This window comes from Crinia signifera, chromosome 5, assembly GCF_055691185.1.
Source record: "Crinia signifera chromosome 5, ASM5569118v1, whole genome shotgun sequence".
Lineage (NCBI taxonomy): Eukaryota > Metazoa > Chordata > Amphibia > Anura > Myobatrachidae > Crinia > Crinia signifera.
This window is the reverse complement of record NC_139221.1, coordinates 43052765-43080678: the sequence shown is the minus strand read 5'-3', so window position 1 is coordinate 43080678 and position 27914 is coordinate 43052765. Positions and strand designations below refer to the sequence as shown.

General features: G+C 45.0%; 1 protein-coding gene across 1 annotated transcript; it reads left to right on the top strand.

Annotated features, from left to right (window-relative positions):
• On the top strand, positions 1-27914 carry LYPLA1 (lysophospholipase 1). Its single transcript, XM_083187103.1, has 9 exons — positions 1-369; positions 3523-3554; positions 5561-5626; positions 7427-7474; positions 13470-13540; positions 20989-21062; positions 22568-22669; positions 23284-23460; positions 25785-27914. The coding sequence occupies exons 1-9, from the start codon at positions 301-303 to the stop codon at positions 25833-25835; spliced, it is 690 nt and encodes a 229-aa protein (XP_083043229.1). The 5' UTR covers positions 1-300; the 3' UTR covers positions 25836-27914.

The window sequence follows — 27914 nt, the reverse complement described above, 5'->3', positions numbered from 1 at the left end:
GCGAACCACTCAGTCCCCGCCCACAATCAAATCTTCTGCCAATCCACGGCATCCAGCCCGCAGCGACAACGCCCACTCTCCGTAGTGCGGGTCCCGGCTCAGCAGGTGGTTGGCTGCAAACCGGGAGGGGGGCGTTTGGCCTTGAGATCCTGACACTGACGTTACGCCCCCTTCCGCGCGGCGAAGCTGCTGCTCGGCTCGCTCCGTCTCCGGGCTGTTGAAGGATAAGGGGGTGCGCGGTCGTTTTCGGGAGGCTATAGACACCCGGCAGCACGAGGACTTGCCTGGCACACCCGGTGTATGTGCGGCAACAACATGTCCGCACCCCTGCCCGCCATAGTGCCCGCCGCCCGCAAGGCTACGGCCGCGGTGAGTCATTCTGTTGTACAGTGAGAGTAATGCCCCCCAATAACCCATTATAAATATATTACCTGTGCTCCACCCTGCTACCCTCACCCCCCATATGTTACCCTACTCACCTGTGTCATTACCACTTATATGCCACCCCACTAACCTGTCCTCACCCCCTGTATGCCACCCATATCCCCTCACCTGTATGCCACCCCTCTCCTCACCTGTGTCCTCATCCCCTGTATGCCACCCTCTTCTCACCTGTGTCCCCATCCCCTGTATGCCACCCTCTTCTCACCTGTGTGCTGGTCCCGTGTATGCCACCCGCTCTCCTCACCTGTGTGCTCGACTGCTCGTCCCCTGTATGTCACCCCGCTCTCCTCACCTGTGTGCTCGTCCCCTGTATGTCACCCCGCTCTCCTCACCTGTGTGCTTACCCGCTGTATGCCGCCCCGCTCTCCTCACGCTGTATGCCGCCCCGCTCTCCTCACGCTGTATGCCGCCCCGCTCTCCTCACCTGTCTGCCGCCCCGCTCTCCTCACCTGTGTGCTCATCCCCTGTCTGCCGCCCCGCTCTCCTCACCTGTATTCTTACCCCCTGTCTGCCGCCCCGCTCTCCTCACCTGTATTCTTACCCCCTGTCTGCCGCCCCGCTCTCCTCACCTGTGTGCTCATCCCCTGTCTGCCACCCCGCTCTCCTCACCTGTGTTCCACTACCTGTTACCCCACTCCCCTCACCTGTGTCCCTCCCTCACTACCTGGCATTGCTCTGTCCCCTTGATCTAGTCACATATTTTCCTCATCTCCACAATCCCAAGACCTCTTTCCCACTGTATTTCCATCCTTCACAACCTGTCACTCTTCAGTCTCCCTTTCATCTGCTTATACAAACATTTGATATTGCTTTGAAGGGCTATGAACATAAATTTGTCAAGACCACAATTTCACCACTGTTTAATCCAGTGACTTGTTTTATATCTTGTTTAAACTCATGTATTAGACTTAAGGTGTGTACACACGACAGATACTGCCGTGAGATGCGAGTCCCGACGCAATCAGATCGCATCGGGATTCGCATCTCACGGCATGCTAGAGGGGCACAATTTAGACTATATAGTGCAGATCTGCACTATATAGTCTTGGCTGCCCTTTCTATCTGGCTGCTGATATGCGCTCACACGGTAGCACGCATCGGGCTCGCAAGCCCTAAAAAAGCATGCGATTTGGCTTCCGAATGTTCCGTATACCTGGACCTGCCACTTACACCTTTCATAGTGTGAAGCTTAATGCAGTCTCTTCATTTGTTAGGAGTCAGCCATGTCACTGTGATGATACATGACTTACTTTACATTGCATTGTCAGGAATGCGAGTTCAGTCTACCTAGAGCAGGGGTGGCCAAACCTGTCCTCAAGATCTACCAACGGTGCATGTTTTCCAGGCAACCTGGGGATCTATAGTAGGAATGAATGCAGCAGGTTTTAAAATGTGACAGTTAGTAATGACTGCAGCTGTGCACCAGCTAGGTAACCTGGAAAACGTGGACCGTTGGTACATCTCGAGGACTGGTTTGGCCACCCCTGACCTAGAGAATGGAGGGTTCCTCTGTATTAGTGACTTGTTTGTGTTAAGGCAGCTTTCACATAGAATTGTTGGTTTGCTATGTGACTATTTCTAATAAAATAGGAAAGTATTGACTATAATGGATTTCCCTATCCGGTTCGGGTTAAGGTGCCCATACACGGTACAATTGTTGGGTGCGATGAGATGCCCGCTCCCATAACACATCTCATCACACAGTTAAAAAAAAGTATGTGCTGAACATACTTTTTAGGCTAGATCTCATCTCATTGCATTGCAAAACCGATGCGATCTAGTCCAAATTTCTTACAATAATTGTACCGTATATGAGCACCTTTTTGGTTATACAAGCTGTAATTGCAGGATGGGGCGTAAGTCTGTTGTGTGAAGTCTAGTTCATTGTTATAGACATAATTGGATATCTAACCTATCTATTTTTCTGTCAAATGTAGACTTTCAGATATTTAATTTGAGAACAATACATAGACCAGCAAACTATATTCATTTCAGGGTAAAAATATAAAAATCTAGTTAGGTTATGTAATATGTTGCACGATGACGAGTTACTTCATATTCAAAGATGGAGTACTGTAAATCTGCTATGTTTTTAAATTGAATGTACCTCACTGGACTTATAAGAGAACATTGGGGAGTTTTTACTCAGACAAATCATAGTTGTGGCTTATTTTAAACATATATTCTTATCTTATTCAAATATTGTAAGATATGTTAAGTATGCAGGTTAGTAAATGATTGCTTTGTAGGATAGTGGCAGAGCTGTCTGGCGTGATAGGAGATGTACGAGGGATGCTTCATAAGTGGCAAAAAAGTCCATCCTGGTTTTTTGGGGGGAAAAAATTGCCTTTATATTTTTTTTACATAGTCTCTGTCCAGCGATACACGTGGCCTAGCTAGTTTCTATTTTTTTTTTAATATGGTATTAAAAGTATGGTGTTTCCAAGCGCGCACAATACTTGTTGACGGCAGCAATGACCTGCTCATACAGTGAGATCTTCTTCCCACGGAGACAGATTCTCAAATTTGGTAACAGGAGAAATCACTCGGGACCAAGAGGCTAATTCAGCCCCTCAAATGATGGTTGCCTGACTGCCGATGTGTATTGTCAGTAATCCGCACGCACAGGGCCGGCTGCTAGCGCTTTTAGGCAATTTCTCCCTTGGCTAGGGTCTCGCAGCCTGAATGACAGACGGGGGCGGGGGGGGGGTATGCCCATAAAATGGTGGGCGGGCCAGAGTGAACACAGGGGGTGGGGTGGGGGTGTTAACCTATTTGCTGGGTTACGAACACACGCTGCCCAGCAAGCAGATCTATTGGGCACCAAATCCGGACAATAGGGTGAATGGGGAATACAAAGCCCAAGTCTTGTAAAAGAGTGGAACTTCCTAGGTATCACATTATCATACTTCTCTAAGCGACCCTCGTATATTTATAATGTATATGTTTTTGGTTAAGATTCAAAACCTCGTAACACCGCTATCTCAGGATACCTGTTGTGCAGGTGACTCTCCCCTGCCAGATGTTTTTACTTTCCTGTATTAAAGACTTATTATAATACAATTTTATTTGTTTCAGGTTATATTCCTTCATGGTTTAGGAGATACTGGGTAGGTATGAATGTTAAATAACTGTAACTTTATTTTATTATTTTACATTGGGGCACTCTATCACTATCTCAAAACAAAGGTGAAATCTGGTGTTACAGGTAGTCACGTCACGTACTATAGGTCTTGTTACATAGACTTTTCCCTGCAAAATCTCCTCAGTCCCAGCATCTAAATTAGACAGTAAAGTGAATATCACAGTTGCTTAATGATCTTGTCATTCAATGAGCACTCATAAATAATAATAGTATGCTGGGTTCTAAATCTCATCACACCTCTGTAGGGTGTGAGCAGATATCCACCTCTACATATCCTGTGACTTGCCATGGGCTATCCCGGCTTCAGGCACAGGTACAGAGGTTAAGTCAGCCTAATAAACTTATCCTCTGAGATCCTCTTGATTGATTGATTTTTATTTATTACCAGTTTCTTATATAGCGCATACATATTCCGCAGCGCTTTACAGAGAATATTTGAACATTCACATCAGTCCCTGCCCCAGTGGAGCTTACAATCTATATTCCCTACCACATGTACACGCACAGACATTCTAGGGTTAATTTTGTTGGAAGCCAATTCGCCTACCAGTATATTTTTGGATTGTGGGAGGTACCCGGAGGAAACCCACTCAAGCACGGGGAGAATATACAAACTCCGCACAGTTAGGGCCATGGTGGGAATGGAAGCCATGACCTCGGCGCTGTGAGGCAGTAATGCTAACCATTACACCATCCGCACTGTGTCAGGATGAGCAGCACTATACCAAGGGTATACGGTATTATGTCGACATGCATTATGTTGACCGCTGAAAGTTGACATGGTTTAGGTCAACACATGAAATAGGTTGACAGGGTTGGAAGGTCACAAGGACACAAGCATTGGGTCAACAATGGCTAGGTCAACAGTCAAAGGTCAACATGAGGTTTTTTTCCACTGTTTCTTTTGAGCCGACGTGTGCCGACAGGCGGTATTTCATGCCCTACCATCCACCGGGGCATGGAGGGAGAATAGAATAGCGCGTCCGTAGCATGGCGAGTGGACGCAATACACTTTGACGGTGTCCATGTCGACCAGGTGTTCATTCGGGACAAAAAAAAACATGAAAAACTCATGTCCACCTTTGGACTGTCGACCTAATGCCTGTGTCGACCTTCCAACTTTAGCCATGTCAATCTATTTCATGTATCCGTCCTAAGCCGTGTCTACTTTCTGTGGTCGACACAATGCATGTCTATCTAAACTTTGTCAACCCTACGCTGGGTGAGATGTTGGTGATGAAATCGCCACTTATTAATTCACCTATTTGTACAATTCTCACACAACCTCCACATGTAGCTCTGTAAAGTTGTATTTTGTGTGGCCCAGAAAACAAGTTGAACTACATTGCTTGGATTTTGATTCCACCTGGGAAGACCGATCCTGGCATGTAATGTATTCTGCAGTAAGCCCCTTCATGCACGGATTGCTGTTACAGCAGATTACTTGGGCTATTTTTAATTATTATTTTTTTTTAAATGCCAAATTTGGGTCTGGTTGCTGCGGTATTTGTGTGGCTGGAAAACAATGCTGGATTGTTGGATGATGTTCCAGAAACATATTTCCATGGTTTGTAAATTGCATCCAAGATGATCCAAGACTCATTTAGTACACAACAGTTCATACATTGCACTAAGGACAGTATACTTATTATGCATTCAGCCAGTGTTCTATGTGTACTGCACGGTAACTCCTTTATGCAGCTTCTACGCAAGCTCGTACCGTCCAGCCCTTTATTTAAATTTAGCTTGGAGTCACATTATCTGATAAATGTGGTCAGACCATTGTTCCGTTGGTCTGAGAAACAGTTGGTAATGCGTATGACATTTTTGCTACAAATGTATTTTTGGTAAATGGCAGCACAGATGATGTCAGGAAGTCATTTTCGTCTTTACCTTTCACCTCGTCATTATTTAATGTTTTTTTGGTTTTTTTTTTGAAGCATTAAACTAAACATGCAATTTCTTCCCCAGGCATGGCTGGGCAGAAGCAATGGCCAGCATAAGAAGTCCACACATCAAGTACATCTGTCCTCATGCGTAAGTGTCCTCTGTGGGTCCACTGCGGACAATTGTCTTCATATAACAGAATGTTCAGAGGTCAATACAAAGTACGTGCGAGTTTGCAGAAGTGGTCTGTAATCATCGAACTTGCTTGTGCCATGTGACTGTGCGCAACCAAGAAATAGAAGATCCAATTAGAAATTCAAATTTATGGAACGTGTGGCAAAGTCGCACGCTTTTCTACATATGATGCTGGGGAAATTATTCTGAACGTGAGAAAAACTGGCAAATGACATAGCAAGACCCAGATAGAAGTCTGCTATTGGCCAAGTATTGGAGGTTCTTAAGTGTCATATGGATGATTATTATTATTATTATTAATGGTGGAATAATAATAGCCAGAAAATGTTTTACAACAAATCTTTACAGTAATTCGGAGTACCGAAAAATGTCCGTAAAATGATTATGCCAGTATTATTATACTAGCTGGCCATACACTGGGGCAATTCTCGGTGTGGAGAAATTGTCTGTTATTCCCCCCTTGAGCAGGATTGCATGAGATCTATCACATGAGATCCAAGTCAAATTCATGCGATTTGGATGCTTTTTATGCAGTTGATCGCCGCAATCGCATAAAATCGCATGTATATTGCCCTGGTGTTTGGGCACCTTAAGTTCCTGTCTGCAGGCTGAAAACTCATATTTGCCATCAATACAAAACCTCAACATACACGTTCCACATCATTAACCTATTTTGAGCTTTTTAAAGGAAATCCCCAGGAAATTACATGTCTTTTTTGACCAAAATGTACTTCTAAAACCCTTCCAAGGCATTATTATTATTCATTGGAAGCAGGTGTACTATGGGTTCTACACTGTGTGCCCAATTTTGATCTGATCGCATATCTGCAACTTCACACGGCGGTTGATTTCCGATATGCTGCGCTTGAGTATGGATGCGTGAGGCCATCCTGCAACTAATACTATACGTACGCCATTTGCAAGGTTATTAGCAGGAAGTAGATGTCTGGGGGTTTAAACCGGCCATTTAGTAGGGAGGCTAAGAAAAACGCAGGCGTGCCAGAAAAAACGGCCTTGGATTGTCGATCTGCGGTATGGATCATGACAATCCACGGCCGTTATCGGCAGAACGGGCCTGACAGCTTCTGAAGTCGGGCCCGTTCTGCCGCATCAATGCTGTTGTTAATGACAGCATTGAATAGGGAGCCGCGATTATTTCCCACGTCGGAAATAGCGGCGGCACATTGCACACCCCCCTATGTCTATGATAACTTGTGCCCAGTGTAAAAATCATTAGATGGTGAGCCGGTTACGATAGGATTTGGACATATTCGCTTGGCTGCCATTCGCACAGTAATCCGCAAGGTGGCCTTTCACTCTAGCGCCCTCTTATCTGAACGCCCACCTTGCAGATTGGTGCACCTGCGATTAGGGCTGAATCGGGCCGATTCCTCACAGCATTTCTACCCAAAATAAATATTTCCCAATATTTTTTCCCCTGCTCGAGGGGGTTGCGCACATAACAACCTACACATTGTCTGAGGGGATAGATTGTAAGTTTGGATTGGCCAATTAACTGTGAGCACGGCTTGCAAGAGCCACCTCGCACCTGATTGGTTCAGCCCCAAAGGATCTGCATGTGCTGTGGTACCAATGTTCACAACTTCAGTTTGGTGCGTTTCTTCCATTCCTAGGTAAAAGGATTATTCGTTAGATTGACTGTACCATTGGTATAAAATAGAGCAGAGAATGATTTTGTAGCCACACCATTTTCCTTTATGGCCAGTGTCACTCATTGTGTATTTTTAATTTCAGGCCCATCATGCCAGTTTCACTGAACATGAACATGGCTATGCCTTCATGGTAAGTAACCCTGTGTTCTGCTGGCACATCGTCACATTTTGTTTTCAAGGTGTTACTGATGGACTAACTGATAGGTAGCCCTGGTGGGATAATTGTTGTGGGCATCTCTATGACATAATAATGACCTGTACATAGATATTTGTCTCTGTGGGGCAGAATTAGTAAGCCTGATGAAGTCATAAAGGTGAAAACACAGCAGCCAATCAGCTCCTGCTATTTTCAAACCCACCCTGCAACTTGACACAGTTAGGAGCTGATTGGCTGGTGCATTATCACCCTTCCACTTTATCACCAGGCTTCAGATATCCGCCCCTGTTTTACTGGCAATGTAATGAAATGTCAGTGGCCTGGTGTTCTGCTGCATCACAGGCAGATGTATTGGCCTGCACATGAGATGTTTGCTTGCTGTTTGAGCTCTGCCGTCCCTTACTAATGGCATGTCAGCCAGTTTAGCTGCAGTTTCAAAGCTTTATTAGTAGAGCTTTGTTGTGCTGCTTCTCTTTGCAAATGTAGGCCAAGTATTAGTGATCCTTTCCCTTGGCTAGCTTAGCAGGTATTGCCATATGCCACTGTATTAGGTTGGCTGGAACTCTGGTTCCTCTCATACATAATACATCTGTCTGACAAAGAAGTGTGTGTGTGATGTAGGTTACTGAACAGGTAATGTGTGGTGTGTTTACCTGAAAACATCAAGGCATCAATAATCTATTCTCCTCTTTAAAGGAACCATGAACTGCTTGCTATACTTTGTTTCATTCAGGGCAGTATTCAATGTAGAAAATTCTCTGTGCATGGCGAGAGATTTTTTCTCTCGCCATGCACTCGCCGTGTTTCGGAGCCTCCTGCTCCCACTATTCAACGTATTTAAGACTCGCCGCCACTCGCGGCGAGTCTTAACCCCTGCAGCGGACGAGCGTCCGCGGCAGGGAGCTGACAGGGAGCCGTGGGACGGTGGCATCCAGGGAGATTAAAGTCTCCCTGGATGCCCCAGAACATATGTGGAGGGTAGGGGGTCCCCCGGGACCCAGGCAGCACAGGCTGCCCCCCCCTATAGCCAGCGGGGGACCCAGTATTCACTGCACCCGAACGTGCATCGGGTGCAGTGAATATATGAATATCTAATGAGCGGCTCGAGCGCTCCGGCCCCCTGCTGGCTGCACTGTGTAAAAAAAAAAAAAAAAAAATATATATATTTTTTTTAATTAAATATATATTCATGTGCTATAAGCACATGAATAAAAATAACATGCCCCTTCACAGAAAAAAACCCTGATTTTTTGACACCAAAATTAAAAAAAAAAAACCTTTTAGATTAAAAGTTCACATTCCAGCTCTCCATCAAAAGATGGAGAATTTCTACACGGAGAGAGACGGCGAAAATCACTTAGAAAGACGGCGAATATTTCACATTGAATAGGGTGGTTCACTTTTGGAGAGCAAAATGCTCCGTCCAGGGCGAAAAAAGCAAAAATTCTCCATAAAACACGGAGAATTTTTCTCAGTAACAAAGCTTTTTTTGTTATTAAATGCATCCTCCTCCCCATTTTTTTCTTTTCTTTTGAAGAGTAAAAGTCGACCTCACAAAAGTCACTTTATGTAGAACAGTAAACAAAGATCTTAGCATGGCCTTGGCTAATAAAGTACTTGCAAAACTGGTTCTCGCATCAGTGTAGCCGGTTTTAAAGGTGCCTGAACACTGTGCGGTTTTGGGCCAATTTCACCCGATTTCGGCATTTGGGTCCAATAAATCGAGTGCAATCGGCCCAAAATCGCATGTGTGTGACATTTGATCCAATCCGATGCACGGTCCCGTACCAAATCAGGGTGTGCAGCATTTACGATTACGTCCGACCTCCAGCAGTGACCGGGCAGCATCGGCTATTAGAATTTGAAAATAATGTGTCAAATGACTGGCCGGCCTCTGATTGGCTGAGAGTGCTCTCTTTGGGGGCAAATTTTGCTTGATGAATGGGCCCCTTTGAGAGTGGACGGAGCGGAGTCTACCTTGCCTTGTACAGCAGCACAGGTAATATTTTTGAATAAGCAGTTCCCTGCTGTATTCCCCTGATGGTAGTTCTGTTTACGGGACGGGGGTCATTTATATGCAAATTAGATTTTATTTTTTTGTTCTGCCCAGTGTTAGGATTAGTGAAGCAGCTGATAAATTCGTAAAGTAGTTTACCAGGAACAAATACATAAAAAGCCACTTTATTTTTTTATTTACTAGATCAGTAGTCAAGAAGCACAATTTTTAATTGTCTATAAAATGCAATTGGAAAATAAAGTAAAATGTTGGACTAGTCAGCGTAGGGAATAAAGACATGGACCAGGTGATCTGTAGTGTCCTGTTTTGAGATGTTTGTCCTAAATATGCTATGTAATTGATAGCTGCAAGTTATGTAAATGCATAGGATGAAGGCGAATGAGGAGTCAAAGTTTTACTTACTGTAGGGTCAAAAGACTTTTGAGGCAATTAAAATGTCAGTGCTAAAGACTGCATGGAGTAGTATAGAAAACAGGTTCTCAAACTCGTGCATACACACGAGGGGGGAAACCGAGGTGGGGGGGAGGGGGGGCAACGGTCATGCTGCAGCATGGCCGTCATTGACTACTGTATGTCCTCCCTCATCCGGACATGCTTGAACAAGGGAGGGGGTCATTAAGGACACACGGGAGCGTGCGCCGTTAACGATACACAGCGTACACACTGGACAATATTGGTCACAATATTGATCAGAAAGCCCTTTCTGAATGATATTGTAACCAATATCTTCTAGTGTGTATGGGCCTTTACTCCTGTAATACAGAGCCTTCATGCAGGTTAGAGTGGGCTTGTCACCATTATCAGAGTATAAGTAAATGTGCAGTTTATAACCCATGTCACTGTACTCCCAAATAATATAAATGTCATGCTAACTAGCCAGCCTGCAGGCAACCTGTATAACTAGTAAAGCTTTGCTCAATTATATGCTGATAAATCGGGCATCAAAAACTTGTTGGTGATGCTGTTGAGTACAGAAGAAGGATAGTTAAGCGCTCACCTAGTGTGTGTTGGTAGTGGTATATATAAGATGCATATGCAGTAAGTAAAGAAAATATGTTTATTGTAACAACAATAGGTGTTCACAGTAAGTGGGGGTAAACAAAATGGGGTGTGGGTGCCCTGGGCACAAATGTTACTCTGTAATAGAGTTGGTGGTGATAAGTCAATGACAATGAGCCCTGGTGGGGAATGAGGGTGTCAGCTGACCCCTTTTTACCATAAACCTCCTGCAGTTTATGTCTCAAAGTAATGGTGGAGTGGGAAGGTGTGCTGGGCCCCTGTGGGGAATGAGGGAATCAGCGGATCCCTTTGTTACCATAAACCTCCTAGGTTTATGTCCCATGCACTGCGGAATACGTGGTGGGAGCCTCCGGGAGCCTGAGGTGCGGTATGAGTTAATGTTATTGCGGTGAGGGGGTGTGATGGCAGTGAGCGGTGTCCCACTCACTTACCACTTACCCAGTCAGCCGGCGGCAAAGGTGCGTGACGGAGCTCAGTGTGCCGCTCCGTGTATTGCGTTCCACGTTCTTGTATGCTCCAGCCTGGTGGCTGCTGGATCCAACAGATGGTGCGGCTGGGGATGGACGTGCTGTCCGCCTCTGCCCGGCTCCACGGACTGTGCGGCTGGCGCGTCACTTTCAGGTAGCGGTGATTGGCTGTGCGCCGCTTGTCCCGGAATGACGTTGCCAGGTGTCCGTGCGCTCAGCTCAGAGGGGAGGAGACTTGGCCGTGGATGTGTCAATCTGGATGTTGCTGTTCCAACGCGTTTCGGCCTCTTAGGGCCTTTGCCAAGGATGATGCTGTTGAGTTAGATGGGCATAGAGAGCATTGTAGAGCTAAGGCCCATGTCACTGGATGGACAAAGGCTTAATGTTGACCATAATAGATCACACAATGGGCCTGATTGGATGCAAATCCTGTTGCTACTGCGATCCTGTGTGCCGCAGATCTGCATACAGATAAACCGTGGTGGGCTCAGACACGCCCATGAAATGGGAGGAGCATGCCTGTATCTGAGGCTCTAATCCCAGCTACCGCCCACAAATGCTTACTACAGGTACCTACAACTCTGGTGCAGGCACAGTACAAAAAAAAAAAAAAAAAAATCTCTCGACTTGGCCTTGTATCCACCTCTAAATTAGGCCCTTCTGTTGTATTGATTGATTAGCACAATCTAGGCAGTTTAGCTATGCTGAATACTAGAAAGCCATGGGCGGTCCCAGAAGTCCAGGACAGAGTTACAGTAGGACATAGGGGCCTCCATACCAGGTCCTGTAAAGCCAACACTAGTGTTATGACTTGCTGGTCCATTTCATTACGTAGAAACTATGCCTTGTTGGAACTGCACATAATTTACAGTGACCTGTGGAACCATCTGTATAACCCTCTCCTCACACATGAAATGCATCTAGTGTTCCTAGTACAGCCAATAAAACATTTCTACATATTACTCTGCCACTCTTAATTGTAGCTGAACTCTCCCAGTAACTGATTATAGGTTATAAAGATAAACAATTGCAACACATCTGTCATAGACAAATATATTAAACTTTTTTTTTAATATAGAAAAAAAAAATTATTGCTACACTTTTGTAATCATTGTTTATCGTGCTTAAATGACTCCTTTAAGAAATGTCTGTCATTGTGTTTCAAAAAATAAAAACATATTTCATTCTACAAACTAAAAGGATTAAGGTCCCCAAACCCTATTGCGATTTTGGCCCAATTTCATCTGGTTCCGACGGATCGGGCTGTGAAATCAGGCCAAATCGCTTGTATCTTACATGTTCTCTGACCCGATGTGTGGTAGCATGCGAGTCGGTGGTCAGACGTGCTGCACATAAGATAAATCTTATGTATCGTATCCAATTTACCTTGAAATTTCACCGGGAGTCCTTTTACATAGATGGCAAGCAATTATTGCATGTAAAAAATGGCACGTCAAGAGCCAAGTCCGATGAGAGCCCTCTGGGGGAGCTCAAGGTAAAGCGGTCTAATTTATGTATGGGGGCCTTCTCTTTTGGGTATCTATCTCATGGGGGGATATGGTCATTTGGTCTACAGCATGAGGGTTGACAGTCATTAGGTCGACATGGGTCTGGGTCGACAGGTCATTAGTTTGACAATGTTTAGGTCGACAGCCAAAAGGTCGACATGGGGTTTTTCACTGTTCTTTGAGTTGACATGTGCCGACAGGCGGTATTTCATGCCCTACCATCCACTAGGGCGTGGTGGGAGAATAAAATAGTGTGCCGAGTGCAGCGAGGCACCGTGCCCAACGCATTGTGAGCGATGCAAGGGGATGCGGTGCACTTGAAACTGTGTCCATGTCGACTGTGTTGACATTCAGGTAAAAAAAAGTGAAAAACCCCATGTCGACCTTATGACTGTCGAACTAATGAACTGTCGACCCAGACCCATGTCGACCCAATGACTGTCGACAATCATGCTGTAGACCAAATGATCCCAACCCCTCATGGGTCAGAACAAAAACTCCATCTCCCATTTTATTCCATTCTGTTTTACTGTGCTTGTAGCATTACTTTGGCTTAAGGAAGGGCAGACGTTTATGTTGTCATTAGAAGACATTAATTTAATATCACAGGTTGCTAGAACTCTCCCTGCCAGCTTTCTTCCCTGCTGCAATCCTGCCAAGAGACTTTAAATATATCTGCTTCTTTCTAATTAATTTTTAAATCACAATGTGATTAAAAATTCATTGTGTCCACAGGGCAAAGCAGGCTTAGCGTTGTCTGGAAACAACATGACATAGGACTCATGGTTCCTTAAGGCTTTATGAGTAGCATAGCTCTGCATGGCAACATTAATGTTGCATTTACTTGTGTTGTTTGCAATTGTATTAGGAACTTGTGATGACCAAATCGTGTATCCTATACAAATACGATTAGTACCTGGGGCATTTTCTTAATGACCTGTGTTTATTATGTTTAGGTTTGACATAATTGGATTGTCACCAGATGCTCAGGAGGATGATACTGGCATCAAGCAAGCTTCAGAGAATAGTATGTGGTCTTTCCTTTATTATTGTATACTCCCATGTATATCAGCTTAGGATGTATGGATGTCTAGTGTCTACGAGTCTTTAAAACACTGCCATCTTCTGGCAGAGAGTGAAACTACATCTTTCTCACACATACACAAACACAGAAGGTAGCTTTTGCTTCGAGCGGGCTTACTAGTATATAATCTCAACAGGGTCTTTACATAACCTGGGGGATCATGTGTCCGGCCCGTGTCAATCCAGACTGTCTGGAATCTGTCTCAGTAGTCAACCATGTAGTATAATAACTTTATGGCGTTTTAATGAAAACAAACCAAATAAAAACAATTCAAAAATGTTCTGACATTAAGAAGAGTGAAACGGAGAACGTGCTGATGTAGTGCAAAGACTATAGAGACAGGATTTGATCAGACAGAGATTCCAGACAGTCTGTGGATTCTAACACGGCCTGGACAGATGATCCTTCTGGTTATGTAAAGAGCTTGTTGATGAGCATTAATATAATCCCCTTCCGATTCGCATATTATAGTCTTCCTGTATTGGTCTATTATAGTAAAGAGTGCGTTTTCTCACCATTTTTCTAGTAATTTACATTAGCAACAACACAAAGACATTCGTAAAGGAGAAAAAAACAGCTGCCACCAAACAGTTGGGGAGTGTGTTTATTCAATGGAACAGCCCACCGATGGTGTACTTGATAAAGACATTTTTACAAGGACATTAGGATGTTGGAAGCGCCTTTACTGTCCCTTTTATCTCTCCAAAGTGACACCGCAACAAATAAAGCAAAATCCTTTAAATGGGTATTTCTCCTCCCAGCAGCAGGGGACACTGCAGTCTACACGTGTGGGATAGTGTGGGTGCATTGGAGGAGTCGGCACTTTAAGAAATTTGAATACAGCTGGCTCCTCCCCCCGCTATCCCCCAGCAGACTCCAGTCTTAGAAAAAGTGCCCGGAGGAGTCGGACTCCCGGGCTATGTCTCCTAAGGAGACTAGGATTTTTGTTTCCTTTTTATTTATTTTTTATTTATACTTGGACACAGACAGGCTGGGAATGCCTGTCTGCGACGTGGGACCCTGGAGGGACATGGTCGGGCCTGTATGCAGCCTCCCTCCACTGTCCAGCCACCGGAGCCTCCGTTCCGGGGACCCGCCCGCAGCTGCATGCGGTGTGCGTCGCGGGTCCTGGGCTATCTCCCCCGAACTCCAGGGATGCCGGTGACAAGTAAGGGCGCTGTGCGCCAGACAGGGGGCGGCCATTAAGCGCGATGGTCGGTGGCAGAGAGAGAGCTGAGTCGCGGTGGTGACGTCAGCGCACCCTCCAGTATGTCGGCTGTTTGGGGCGGGCTTGGATTTCGCACCTCAGCGTAAGAGAGGAGGGCGGAGCTTGCTTCTCTCTCTTCTCTTTGAGCTTTTGAGCTGTGAGGTGGCTTTTGCGGTGCTCTCTCTCTCTGCAGTTTGCTGTACAAAACGGGACCTCTGTTACCTGTGCAGCTCAGCGCTCCCCAGCGGACTACAGGGACACTGTAAGTCTTAAGGGGTACATTACACACACAAGAATCGGGGGTTATTAATTGGCTCCTCTTCCCCTGTAACTTGCCAGACTTCAGGGCTACTTTACTGGGTATTTCCCTGCTGTTGGGCTGTATTTTGGGGTGTTTCTTGTGTGACTGGTGTTGTGTGTCTGTCAGTATTGTTACATTTACTGGGCAGGATGGCAGGAAAAGCAACTTCATCTAAGGCTGCTTTGAAGGTTTATTCCTGCAAGAGCTGTAAGCAGCAATACACACAACATGTTAGAGGGTGTTCCCTCTGTGAGAGTTGCTATAAGGCTTCTCAAATTACTGCTGCTCCTGCAGCACCTGTGCAGGCAGCTGCTGTTTCCTCAGAGGTGCTGCAATCATTGCTGTCTAATCTGAATGCTGAAATGGCTGCCTCTAGGAAGGATAGAGAGGTGTTTCAGACTCAGCTTTCTAGATTGACCTCTGCAGAGCCTGCTTGGGCTCAATCCTTAATTCAGTCAGTGGACTCTTTAACTCAGTCTATGGCAGGTCCTGCTAAGAGACCTTCGGCTGCTGCTGTAATTAAAAGAAAGGCTATGCCCTCTCTGTTTTTGGCTGATGATTCAGACCATGAGGATTATATTATAGAGGAAGGAGAGGTTCTTCCCCCTGTGGAGGATATCCAACCCTTGGATGTAGGGGAGGATGAATCACAGGGTGTGGAGGGGCTTATTAGAGCTGTTAGGTCCACTCTGAAATTAGAGCAGCCTGAGGTTACTCCCCAGGTGTCCATTTTTGGACGCTCTCAAAGACAGGAGTTGTGTTTTCCGGATTCGGAGGAATTAGACTCTCCTCTCTATATGGAAATGTCCGGATAGGAAATTCCAGGTGTCAGCTCGCCTAAGGACACTATATCCTTTCTCTCCTGAATCCAGGGCCAAGTGGGAGACTCCTCCCACTCCGGATATCTCGCTATCCAGGCTATCTAAGCGAGCCACTCTGCCTTTCCCCGGGGTGGCCTCTTTGAAAGAGGCGCAGGATAGGCGTTTAGATTGCTCACTAAAGACCATTTATTCCACGGCAGGGGTCCTTTTGCGTCCTGCTTTGGCCTCTGCTTGGGTGGCCAGGGCTATGGAGCAATGGGCTGCTGAGCTTGTGGCTGGTCTGGAGCAAAATATGCCTGTGGCAGATTTGTTGCCTATGGCGGAAGGCATCAGGGATGCTTCAACTTACATAGGTGAGGCAGCGGCAGACATTTTGACTCTAGGAGCCAGAATTTCTGCGTCAGCTGTGGTGGCCAGACGGTCGGTCTGGTTGAGGTCATGGCAGGCTGAGGCTGAAATTAAAAAAGCCGTTGAAGCCTTGCCGTTCACAGGGGATATGCTTTTCGGGCCAGAGCTCGATAAACTTATCTCCCAGGCCACGGGGGGTATGTCTACATTCTTACCTACAGCCGCTCCTCCACCTAAGAGGCGGTCCCTCACTCAGTCCTTTCGGTCCTTTCGAGGCTCCTCGGCCTTTAGAGGCAGGCCCAGAGGAGGTTTTACGGCCTTTAGAGGTCGCAGAGGTAGAGGGGCGGGAACAGCAGCGGCCGCTGCTGCCCCAGCACGTCGCCAGGAGCCCAAGGCTTCCGACAAGACCGTGGCATGACGGTCTTCCGGCTCTAGTGGGAGAGTCCAGGGTGGGCGCTCGTCTGTTGTTGTTCCCTCAGGTTTGGAAGACTCACTGCAGGGACGAGTGGGTCTTGCAAATTATTACACAGGGATACAGACTTCAATTTTCAGCACCACCTCCAGTAAGATTCTTTCCAATGGGCCTTACAAAGCTGGATCAGACAAGAAAGGCCTTACAGGATTCCGTTCAAAAGCTTTTGGACGCTTCTGTAATAATACCGGTGCCAGAACATCAGAGGGGACAGGGGTTTTACTCCAATGTGTTCGTAGTCCCCAAACCGGACGGCTCCGTAAGGCCTATCCTAAACCTCAAGGATTTAAATCAATACATCTGTTACAACAGGTTCAAGATGGAGTCCATACGGTCCGTGATTGCATCACTGGAACCGGGAGAATATCTTATGTCGCTAGACATAAAGGACGCCTATTTGCACGTCCCTATTTGGGAACCTAACCAGAGGTTTCTAAGGTTCGCAATGCAGGCTTCTCATTTCCAGTTCAGGGCTCTGCCCTTCGGCCTGTCGTCCGCTCCCAGGGTCTTTACCAAGATCATGGCCTGCATGGTGGCGGTACTCAGGTTACAGGGGATAACGATCATCCCGTACCTGGACGATCTCTTGATAAAGGCTTCTTCTCAGGACAAATTGATAGCAGACGCTCTGGCCACATGTTCTTTTCTGGTCCAAAATGGTTGGATCTTGAACTTCGGCAAATCTCAGCTCAATCCAACACAGAGGCTTCAATTTCTGGGCCTTATTCTGGATACGGCGCAGGAGGCGGTATTTCTTCCAATGGACAAGATCGCGGCGCTGCAGTCAAAGGTACGACAGGTCCTAGCTCCCGGCAGAGTTTCGATCCTGTTGTGCACCAAGATGCTGGGATGATGGTAGCCTCTTTCGAGGCCATCTCGTACGGCAGATTTCATACCAGAACGTTCCAATGGAACCTACTGTCACAGTGGTCAGGGTCGCATCTACAGATACACGGGAAGATTACCCTGTCAAGAGCAGCTCGTCAGTCACTTCAATGGTGGCTTCACACTCCCAATTTACTCCAGGGCCGGAGTTTCAGTCCATGCAGTTGGACGATACTGACCACCGACGCCAGCCTCAGGGGCTGGGGAGCTTTTGTTCTCAACCAGACTTTTCAGGGGCGGTGGTCGGCCCAGGAGGCAAGTCTTCCGATAAATGTCCTGGAATTAAGAGCAATCAGGTTGGCTTTGGGTCAGGCACACAACTTGCTCAGGGGACGTCCGGTAAGAGTCCAGTCGGACAATGCGACTGCGGTCGCATACATAAATCGACAGGGAGGAACCAAAAGTCGTGCGGCCATGCGCGAGGTGCGTCCTATCTTGGAATGGGCCGAGGCGTTTGTCCCCCGATTCTCTGCGGTGTTTCTGCCGGGCGTGGAGAATTGGCAGGCGGATTATCTGAGCAGACAGGACTTCCACCCGGGGCCCTTCATCCGGAGGTTTTTCATCAGTTGACGGTCCGGTGGGGCATGCCTCAGATGGATTTGATGGCCTCCAGGTTGAATCGGAAGGTACCTCGGTATTGTGCCAGGTCTCGGGATCCGGAAGCTCTGGCGGGGGATGCATTCTCCATCCCATGGGATTTCCAGCTGATATATGCGTTTCCGCCGTTTCCACTCATAGCAAGAGTGCTCAAGCGCATAAAAAGAGGGTCCGCTTCAGTAATTCTGATTGCCCCGGACTGGCCGAGACGGGCCTGGTATTCGGACCTCAAGCTTCTTCAAGCGGATGTGCAGTGGCGTCTCCCACTCAGACAGGATCTTCTACAACAAGGACCATTCATCTACCCCGGCTTAGAGTCTCTACATTTAACGGCGTGGCTGTTGAAGCCGACTTGTTAAGGAGACGTGGAATACCGCAGTCTGTAGTTCCAACTATGCTGAAGGCTAGGAAGGAGGTGACCGCTTCTCATTATCACAGGATTTGGAAATCCTACATAGCCTGGTGCGAAGCTAGATCAGTACCAAGGGCAGTGTTTCATCTTTCCCGTTTGTTGGAGTTCTTACAATCGGGTTTAGAGAAGGGTCTCAGACTGGCGTCTTTGAAGGTCCAGGTGTCTGCCCTATCGGTGTTTTTTCACAGAAGGCTGGCTCTAATTCCGGAGGTACAGACCTTCTTAAAAGGGGTTGTTCGTATACAGTCTCCCTTCGTTCCGCCTTCAGAGCCATGGGATTTGGAGTTGGTTCTGAAATTCCTAAGATCTGATACTTTTGAGCCCTTAGATTCGGTGGATCTAAGGTTCTTGACGTGGAAGACGGTCATGTTGATGGCGCTGGCTTCGGCCCGCAGGGTGTCGGAGCTTGGGGCTCTTTCCTGTCGTTCCCCGTTTTCTGGTTTTCCACAAGGACAGGGCGGAACTCAGGACTCGCCAGGGTTTCCTTCCGAAGGTGGTTTCGGCGTTCCACGTGAACCAGCCTATTGTGGTTCCAGGCCTTTCACGAGATATGAAGTCCTTGGACGTGGTGCGCGCTCTGCGTATCTACGTTTCCAGAACGGCATCGTGGAGAAAGACGGATAGTCTTTTCGTGTTGTATGGAGCAGGAAAGAAGGGTTGGCCGGCGTCCAAGCAGACGCTGGCTAGGTGGTTGTGCCTCACAATCAAGGAGGCCTACGCTAGGGCTAACCAAGTCCTTCCTTTAGGGATTTCCGCCCATTCAACAAGGGCCGTAAGCACTTCGTGGGCTGCGGCCAGAGGTGTTTCGCTCACACAGGTTTGTAGGGCGGCCACTTGGGTGGGTGCTAGCACCTTCGCCAAGTTCTATAAGTTTGACAGCTTTGCCAGTGAGGAGGCATCATTCGGCAGAGCTGTTTTGCAGGATTCTCAGCGCTCTCCCTCCCGGGTTTAGTGCTTTGGTACTATCCCACACGTGTAGACTGCAGTGTCCCCTGCTGCTGGGAGGAGAAATAAGGAATTTGGTACTTACCGGTAATTCCCTTTCTCCGAGGCAGCAGGGGACACTGCATGCCCTCCCAGCGCTTTATTCCTGCCATCTTACAAGTTGTTTTACTTTAACATTGAATGTTTGCCGATTGCAAGTTGTGAGTTCTTGTTATGAGTTATTCTTGCTAATCTTTTCTCTTCTGCGAAGTGTCTCCTCTGTTCCAGGGATCGAGCCCTGGCCCCTATCCTCTCTCGGTCACAGTTTCTAAGACTGGAGTCTGCTGGGGGATAGCGGGGGGAGGAGCCAGCTGTATTCAAATTTCTTAAAGTGCTGACTCCTCCAATGCACCCACACTATCCCACACGTGTAGACTGCAGTGTCCCCTGCTGCCTCGGAGAAAGGGAATTACCGGTAAGTACCAAATTCCTTATATCGTGCCATTCAGTATACTGTATACAGTATATCCAATACAAGAAACGTACAAACCCATGACTGTGGCACTCAAATAAGAGACATGGTAGCAAAATTTGCCGGCGTTTCAATGCTGATCGTGACCACTTGTGTAAATATATTAAGGATGAAGGTAACATTTAACTGAACTAACCTGTTTTATGGGCATCCCATTTTAAGATCTTTCCTATTGCGGTCTTAAAAGACACATGTCATCGGTTGCACAGAATACCTTATAATAAACATAACTGCAGTTAGCTATGCAGGATTCTGTTACACATTTTTAGTTCCTATGGGACAGATGTATTAAGCTTTAACAAATCCAAGGGTGATAAGGAGAGATAAACGTCCACCCAATCACATCCTAACTGCCATGTTACAGGCTGGGTTTGAAAAAAGTCAGTAAGGAGCTGATTGGCTGGACGTTTATCTCTCCTTATCACCCTTGGATTTATCTCTTGTTAAGGCTTAATACATCTGCCCCTATGTTCTGTAAATTGTAACGGTGCCCATACACGGTACAATTGCTGGGTGCGATAAGATGCGTGCTCCCGCAACCACATCTCATCACACAGATCAAAAAGTATGTGCTGCACATACTTGTTGTACTAGATCTCATCTCATTGCATTGCAAAACTTATGCAATGCAATCTAGTCCAAATTGTATACAAGAATTGTACCGTGTATGGGCACCTTACGCCAATTGGCCCCTAACTGTCATTTTCCCCAACCTTGCCTGTAAATTGACAGTTAGGAGGCGATTGACATACTTTATCACTGGCCACCTCCTCACTTCATCAGGCATAATAAATGTGCCCCATTGTGTTATTCAAATGTGATGCAATTAGCAACAGAACTGTTTCATAATTACATTATAGTAGATGGTGACCATTGATAATCTTCTTTCCAGTTAAAGCATTAATAGACCAAGAAGTAAAGAATGGGATACCCTCAAATAGAATTATTTTGGGAGGATTTTCTCAGGTAAGTCCGCAGTGAATAAGCAAAGAATAAGCCATCAGATTAACCTCTTTAATGCTATAGTACACATACTGTAGGTTGGTTACCATTTACCAAAGATTCCACTGCAATATATAGGTCATGGTGTGCTGTTAACATCTTAAAAGTATACATTTGTCTAATTGTAATATGATGTACATTTGGTATTGTATAGCGCAGCGTTGTGTTTATAGAACAATCAGCAATTGCAGAGGTTCCCAAACGTTTTTGAATCCCGGCACCCTAGAGCATCAGAATTTTTTTCATGGCACAAGTTGGATCCCTAGAACTTCAGAAAAAAATATATAATTAAATAAGTTGCGCTTATGTCACCCTTAGGTCCAGTTATGTGGCGAGGAACATGATTCACTTCTGTTTATCCACATATTTTATAATTGGAAGCCACAAGCACTGATTTTCCTTAATACATTGGCCATATATAATTTGAATTTGTCCTGAGGCACCCCTGGGAGCCTAGGCGCACAGTTTGGAAACCACTGGGTAATTGCAATATCTGGTGGTGTTCTGGAACTCTGGGTTTGTGCGAGGCCCCAAACTATGTACAAAATAAAGATCTAGCTCCGGATCAGGCACACCTGCAAATATGGCCGGAAGATGACAGGTTCTGCGTTTGTAGATAGTGAAGTGATAGTGGGCAATTGAAATGATTTTTACAGCAAGTTTGTCTAGAGTGAGCCTGATAATCAGCTCATTATTGAAGTTATTGGTAAAACCAGTCAGAAGACAAGTGCTATCACAGTGGGTGCAGGGCAAGGCAGGCCATCTGCTAAACTCATGTACTCATTTCCAGATCCAGTCTGATCTAGCCAATTATGTGTATGGCCAAATTGAATATTGATCTCTTTGATAGCAGATTGGCCTCTATGTGGCTAGCAATTAGTGTTACAGGTTTAGAGGCTGATCCATAGTTTCACACAAGTAGGCTGAACACGTAATCCTCACAGTTATCCCACAGTAACAGTGAGCGGAACATTACTGGTAGCAATTCAGAGAGATAAGGATCAGATTTGTTTTTGTCTAGTATTGGCTTTCAAGAATAAAAGTGCCCACACACTAGACAAATGTGTAAAAGATAAGATTTTTCGCGAACTCCCCGTCCGTTCTGGAAAAAAATATTTTGTGCAAGGAGTACCTTTCGCCGCACACCAGCCCAACAACTGCTCCCCCTGATGATCGCCTGGGAGCCCGAACACTCGAGCACCCCAATAACCGATCGCTTGAGTGTCTTAAATACCCGAGTCCTGCAGATCTATATCCTCGTCCTATGATCTTGCCTGCAGCAGGGAAGATCAGAAGATGCAGCTAAAGGTCCGTGGCAGTGTGCATCAGATCGCGATAGTTCAAGATTACGAACGATTTGCGGTAAAATCTACTCAAATATCGCTGTATTGTCTAGACACCTTAACTTTATTTATTTTTTTGCTTTGTATATTTCTTGTCCATATTGAAAACTGCTTTTTTTTCGCTAGGGAGGAGCCCTGTCACTGTACACTGCTCTCACAACAAGCCAGAAATTAGCAGGTGTTCTCGCTCTGAGCTGTTGGCTTCCACTAAGATCTTCCTTTCCCCAGGTAATTCATCACTAGCTGGGTACTGTGTGCATATACTGGCTGAATGGAACAGCCTGCAAATGTCTTACATTTGGTTTTATGCCTATTATTTTGAGTTCTGAGATCTAAAGTACTTTAAATATATGTTTGTAATGTAATCTAATTATATAATACCGCTTTCACACTGCCAAAACGTTTAAAAAAACTGTATTTTTAAACGGTATTTAAAACGAGTCTGAGCCTTCACATTGCAGTAGATTACCGTTTTAAATACCGTTTAAGAACCATTCACATCAGTCAACCCGTTTAATCCCCTGAACACGTTTCAAGGCAGATTGCAGGGGACAGCCTATCACAGGTCTGTAATCTGTTGTTTTTACTAAATACCGTTTCAGAGTTCTCACTGCATAAAAAACGGCTTTGAAACGTGTAGGACTCTGCTTTTTTAAATGTTTTGAAATACCGGTTAGCTTTAACTGGTAAATCAACTCTAGAGCTTTCCCACTGCGGTCTTAAACGTTTTGAAATGGGGAAAAAAATGGTAATATACCGTTTAACAAGTGCAGTGTGAAAGGGGTATAATAGGTTGGGTTTTCATGTATTTATTTGTGTTCTTCTTTTTTTTTTTTCTGCAGGCTGCTGCTAATAGTGCCAATAAAGATGTGTCTGTCCTCCAGTGCCACGGAGAAAGTGATACACTCGTCCCTTTCCTGTATGGGTCTGTAACGTCACAGGCGCTGAAATCATTAATTAATCCGGCAAACATCAGTTTCAAAACGTATCCAGGTTTGGCTCACAGCTCATGCAACCAGGTGAGCTGTTCTACGTGAAGGTTCTCTAAAACACACTTGTCCATTACATTAATGTCTTACATTTGGTTTTATGCCTATTATTTTGAGTTCTGAGATCCAAAGTACTTTAAATATATGTTTATAAATATTAATTACTATGTTCCCTCCATTCTTTTCTTCTTCTGGAGTTTCTAGTCCTTGCCTAGCTGTGGCCTCATCACAGGCAGTTTGGGTATTTAGTACAGGCTAAAGGTGGAACAAGTGCTCCTAATAGGGATAAATATATCAATAAACCTTTATGTTCTTTATAATGCACTTGCTGTTCAAGAAGAATAGTCTAGATGTTGTAAATATACTCCTTCTTACCCATGAGTGCCTCCACGGAAGCAATCACATTTTTAATTGCCTAAAGTTTTCTTTTCAGATTGGGTACTTAACCCCTTCAGTGGCAAACGTGAGAATTTTCCAGGCTATGCCTCAGTGTCCTGTCTGGCAAGCCCAGAAAATTCTCGGGATTGCCACTGTTTAAAGCGGTGCAGCGCTACTGAGTTCAATCACTGGACTCAGACAGCTTCGGCGCTGCCCGGCTCCCTCCCCTACGCCGCGCCTCCTCCTCCCCTCCGGGTTTTCTATTGAAGTCCCTGGCTTATGACAAGCCGGCTGCCGGGGATAGGGACGGGGTGCGGGTGCGCAGGTCCGGGCAGCCGCTTATTGACAGTTCAGCGGCACTGCCAGGACCCAGGAAGGCAGTGGTGTGTTTTTTTTATGGGAGCGCTCCCCATAAAAAACTCACCCAGTGGGGAGCGCTCCCCCCCCCCCCCCCCTCCCCAAAAAAAACAAACACCACTGAAGGGGTTAAGCAGTCCTGTAAAATAGTCTTAAAATTACCTCCTATAAGTGGGGCCAACACAGAAATGAATAAAGGACTATGCTTTTTTATTTATTTTTTTATATCCCCAAAATTGAGAGCTTCCTACTGGCAGTCAATACACAGAGTATTCCAGTAACCCCCACACAATACAGAGAGCATCCCAATGAGTGCTACACAATACATGAAGCACCCCAGGAATGTTAATCAAGTACACTTGGCGTAATATGGGAGTGGTCATGTGATGTAACAGTAGACTACATGGCTATTACAGGGAGAGGGATGTAGCAGATTATCCAGGCAGCTGTGGACCAGCTGCACCCCATCCACCCAACAGGCATTCTCCCTCTTCTTTGTATATTAAATATTTATAGTAGACTCACCTATTGAGGTAGGAGTGTTGGACTTCTTAGTAATGTTCTGGTCACAACGTATCCACCGTCCTTTTTTAAAATGAGTTTATAGCACGCTGTCTCAATCTAAAGCTGAGTACACAACTAAAGATTTGTCTGTTCAATCTGTCTGGTGGGTAATGTATTAAGGGGGTGTACACACATTATTTGATCGGGATTGAATCGCATGGCAAGTAAAACACATTTGATTGTGACTATATAGTACAGATCTGTACTATATCGTCTTGCCCGCACAGTCTATTTTTCCATTCGATTTCGATGCCACAGGGCTGTATATCGGGATGAAATCTGCATCTAATGCGTCTGAATACTGTTTGTCTATTTGACTTTGACTATATAGTCAAAATTAAATGGAAAGCTAGACAGAATCGCACCAGGTGTACAGGATATTAGAGCAAACGACAGTAAACCATTTGCTCCCAAACACTGGTAAATTAATAAAAATGTTTTTTTTTTGGGCTACATTTGTTAAATCAAACAACTTTACCCATTTGCCTGAATGACTATTGTCTGCTCTCCAGTATGCAGAGTTAATGTTTGATTCTCACTTGTTCCCATACATAACCAGATTTTTGTTCCCACCAGATAGATTGGACAGATACATCTTTAGGTGTGTACCCAGCTTAAGTGTACTACAGACTAGTATATAGCTCAGGAAGGAAATTACTTGCGGTGATTAATAAAGGGAACACCTTTGAGTAAAAGGTACTGCGTGAATAAATGATGTGGTCTTAAGAAATAAATCTATGTATGATATCCGCATATCAAACACAGCAGTATTGAGCTGATTGGCTGGTAATTTATCAGTTAGGAGCTGGTTGGTTGGTACTTGTATCACTCTCCACTTTATCGCTTTTCAAGGCTGAATACACCGATATATACACAAGGTCCCACAGTATTTATAAAAAAAAAAAAAAACACATTCAAATATAGCAGGCTAGCGCCAGCACTCCCCTCTCCTACCCTTTCCATAGCCCAAACATTACACTTATTAATCTTTATTTAAACATGGCACATTTTGTTTCTTTTTTTGTGTCAATTAAGTTTTATGTTTTTCTTCTTAGGAAATGACCGATGTAAAGCACTTTATCGAAAAGCAGCTGCCTCCCAGCTAATTGACACTTGAGCATTCTTTCTGGAAGAAGACACCAGCATCAGTCACTACGCTCCTTTTACAGTTCTTATCTGAGGAACCTTCTCAATTCAGAAACTGCAATGACCATAATAATGTACGCAATTATTAAGGAGTTTGTTCATTTTGTGTTTGGTCTAAGGTAATGGGTGTTTAAAAGACCATAGAACTTATACATTTATACATGTAGCGGTCTGGTTGCTATATTATTCATAGCATTGCAAGGACTTGGTAGAGGCCTCTTGTCCATGGCGGAGACCTTGCTGACGCATAGCATTGATCGTTGTTCTGTACAGTAAATGCAGTACATATTATTGTGCACTCGGTCAATTTCATAACTTTCTACACTAAAGTTATGTGCAACTATTCACAGTTTATGGAAAAGGCCATATTTTCTGTCGGACATTCCCTGGCTTCCTTCAGCCGTCTCTGTATGGACTGATGACAATATTAATATAGCCTACATATGAGGTCCGGTACTACATATGTACAATATGTTGTTGCAGTTCTCTTTAATCATATTGTCCAGGAGGAGAACCTCAACTAATCATCTGTAGTGGTTTTTACATATATTTTTTCATTTAAAGGTGCGTACACACGGGGGGAGATATATTGCTCAGTATCTCCTTTTCATCAGTGACCAGAGATGGTTGCTGATGAAAGGGAACCTCTGCCGGCGGTGCCGCAGAGGTAATCAGCTGGTCGCAGGAGCAAGCTCCTGCGACCAGCGATTTAGAATGGGGCTGAAAACGGGAGCGCGCACCCAGCGATTTATCACCGGGGCACACTCCCATCACTGGCAATATGGTCGCCAGCGATATCAGCCCCTATCGCAGCCGTGTGTACACTGCTTAAGGTATCAAAATGGTTAAGATGCAGAAGGACCACTAAGTGCTGAATTCCTCATTACCGTTGTTTGCATGGAGTTTCCACTATGTCGCAGCTGTGTTTATCAGCCTGTGCTTCATTATTTACCTAATTAATGCTCTCTGTGGCCTGCTAATCACACCGTCTCCAAAGGAAAGGTTAATATATCAGTTTTCTTTCCCCAGAAAGTAACGGTCACTCTATACTATATTCCAGAGCGCTTACAGTCTGCAGGGAAACTATCCTTAGCGTGCGTGTTTCCATTTCCTGCTTAAATAGATGTAATACAATTCTGCGGCTTAATAGGCCTTCATTAATCAGCCATTGGAGCCGAAGTTAAGCCTTTAGCCCTACGTGACTAACTGCTATGGTTTGTTTTTAGGTCAGTCCACATAATTCTCACTGGATATCCTTGAATGTTATAATTGTCACTTCTACTACTACACTGCTCTGCTGTTGGACTTGTACTAAACAATGTTTTAGAGATCTAGCAGTGAAAGTTCTGTATCCCTCTGTCTTTTTATGTTTCATTCGTAAGTAGTTCAGCATAAAAATACCATTTTGGATATTGATTTAGGGCTATGAATGCACAATTCACATTTTATCCAATTGTCTGATTGTTGTCCTTGTTTGTTAGTGTACTGGTTTCTCTTTCTGAATGTAAAACACACACATGATTTATATTTATATAAGGGGCAGGCCAGACTTTATGCAAGCTTTGTTTATTTCCAGAGGGACTGCAACCACTCGCATTTCACTTGCTGTAAACTGCATTAGATAACCTCAATATGTAAAGACTAGAATCTGTCAGATTAAGCCATATGTTTTTAATGCTAATATTACATGTTACAAGTATAGTATCCAGATGATTTCCTATTTTATGTATTCTTTAAATGTGAGAGAAGACTGTTTATATTCTCTATCAGAATATGCGATTTGCGTTATTTATGAATATTTTTTCCTAAGGGAAGACGGGATACTTCTTTATGGTAAAATACATTTGATACGAGGGTGAGTAACCGAACATGTATTAGAATGAATGCTACTTTAATACGAGCCAATGATGATCATGTAAATAAAAAAAAAAATGTTTAAAATCGCAATCCTGGTTTGTTTTTCGGAGAAAAAAAAAATGTAAACTGGCTTTTTATGATCTGCTTAATTGTCAGAAAATAAAAAGAACCCCATAGGCTTC

Excerpts from the sequence above, each read along its gene's own strand:
- LYPLA1 (XM_083187103.1), top strand. The coding sequence starts at position 301 with ATGTGCGGCAACAACATGTCCGCACCCCTGCCCGCCATAGTGCCCGCC. Across the intron at positions 3,555-5,560 it reads CATGGTTTAGGAGATACTGG|GCATGGCTGGGCAGAAGCAA; the intron begins GTAGGTATGAAT and ends TTTCTTCCCCAG. Across the intron at positions 5,627-7,426 it reads AAGTACATCTGTCCTCATGC|GCCCATCATGCCAGTTTCAC; the intron begins GTAAGTGTCCTC and ends TTTTAATTTCAG.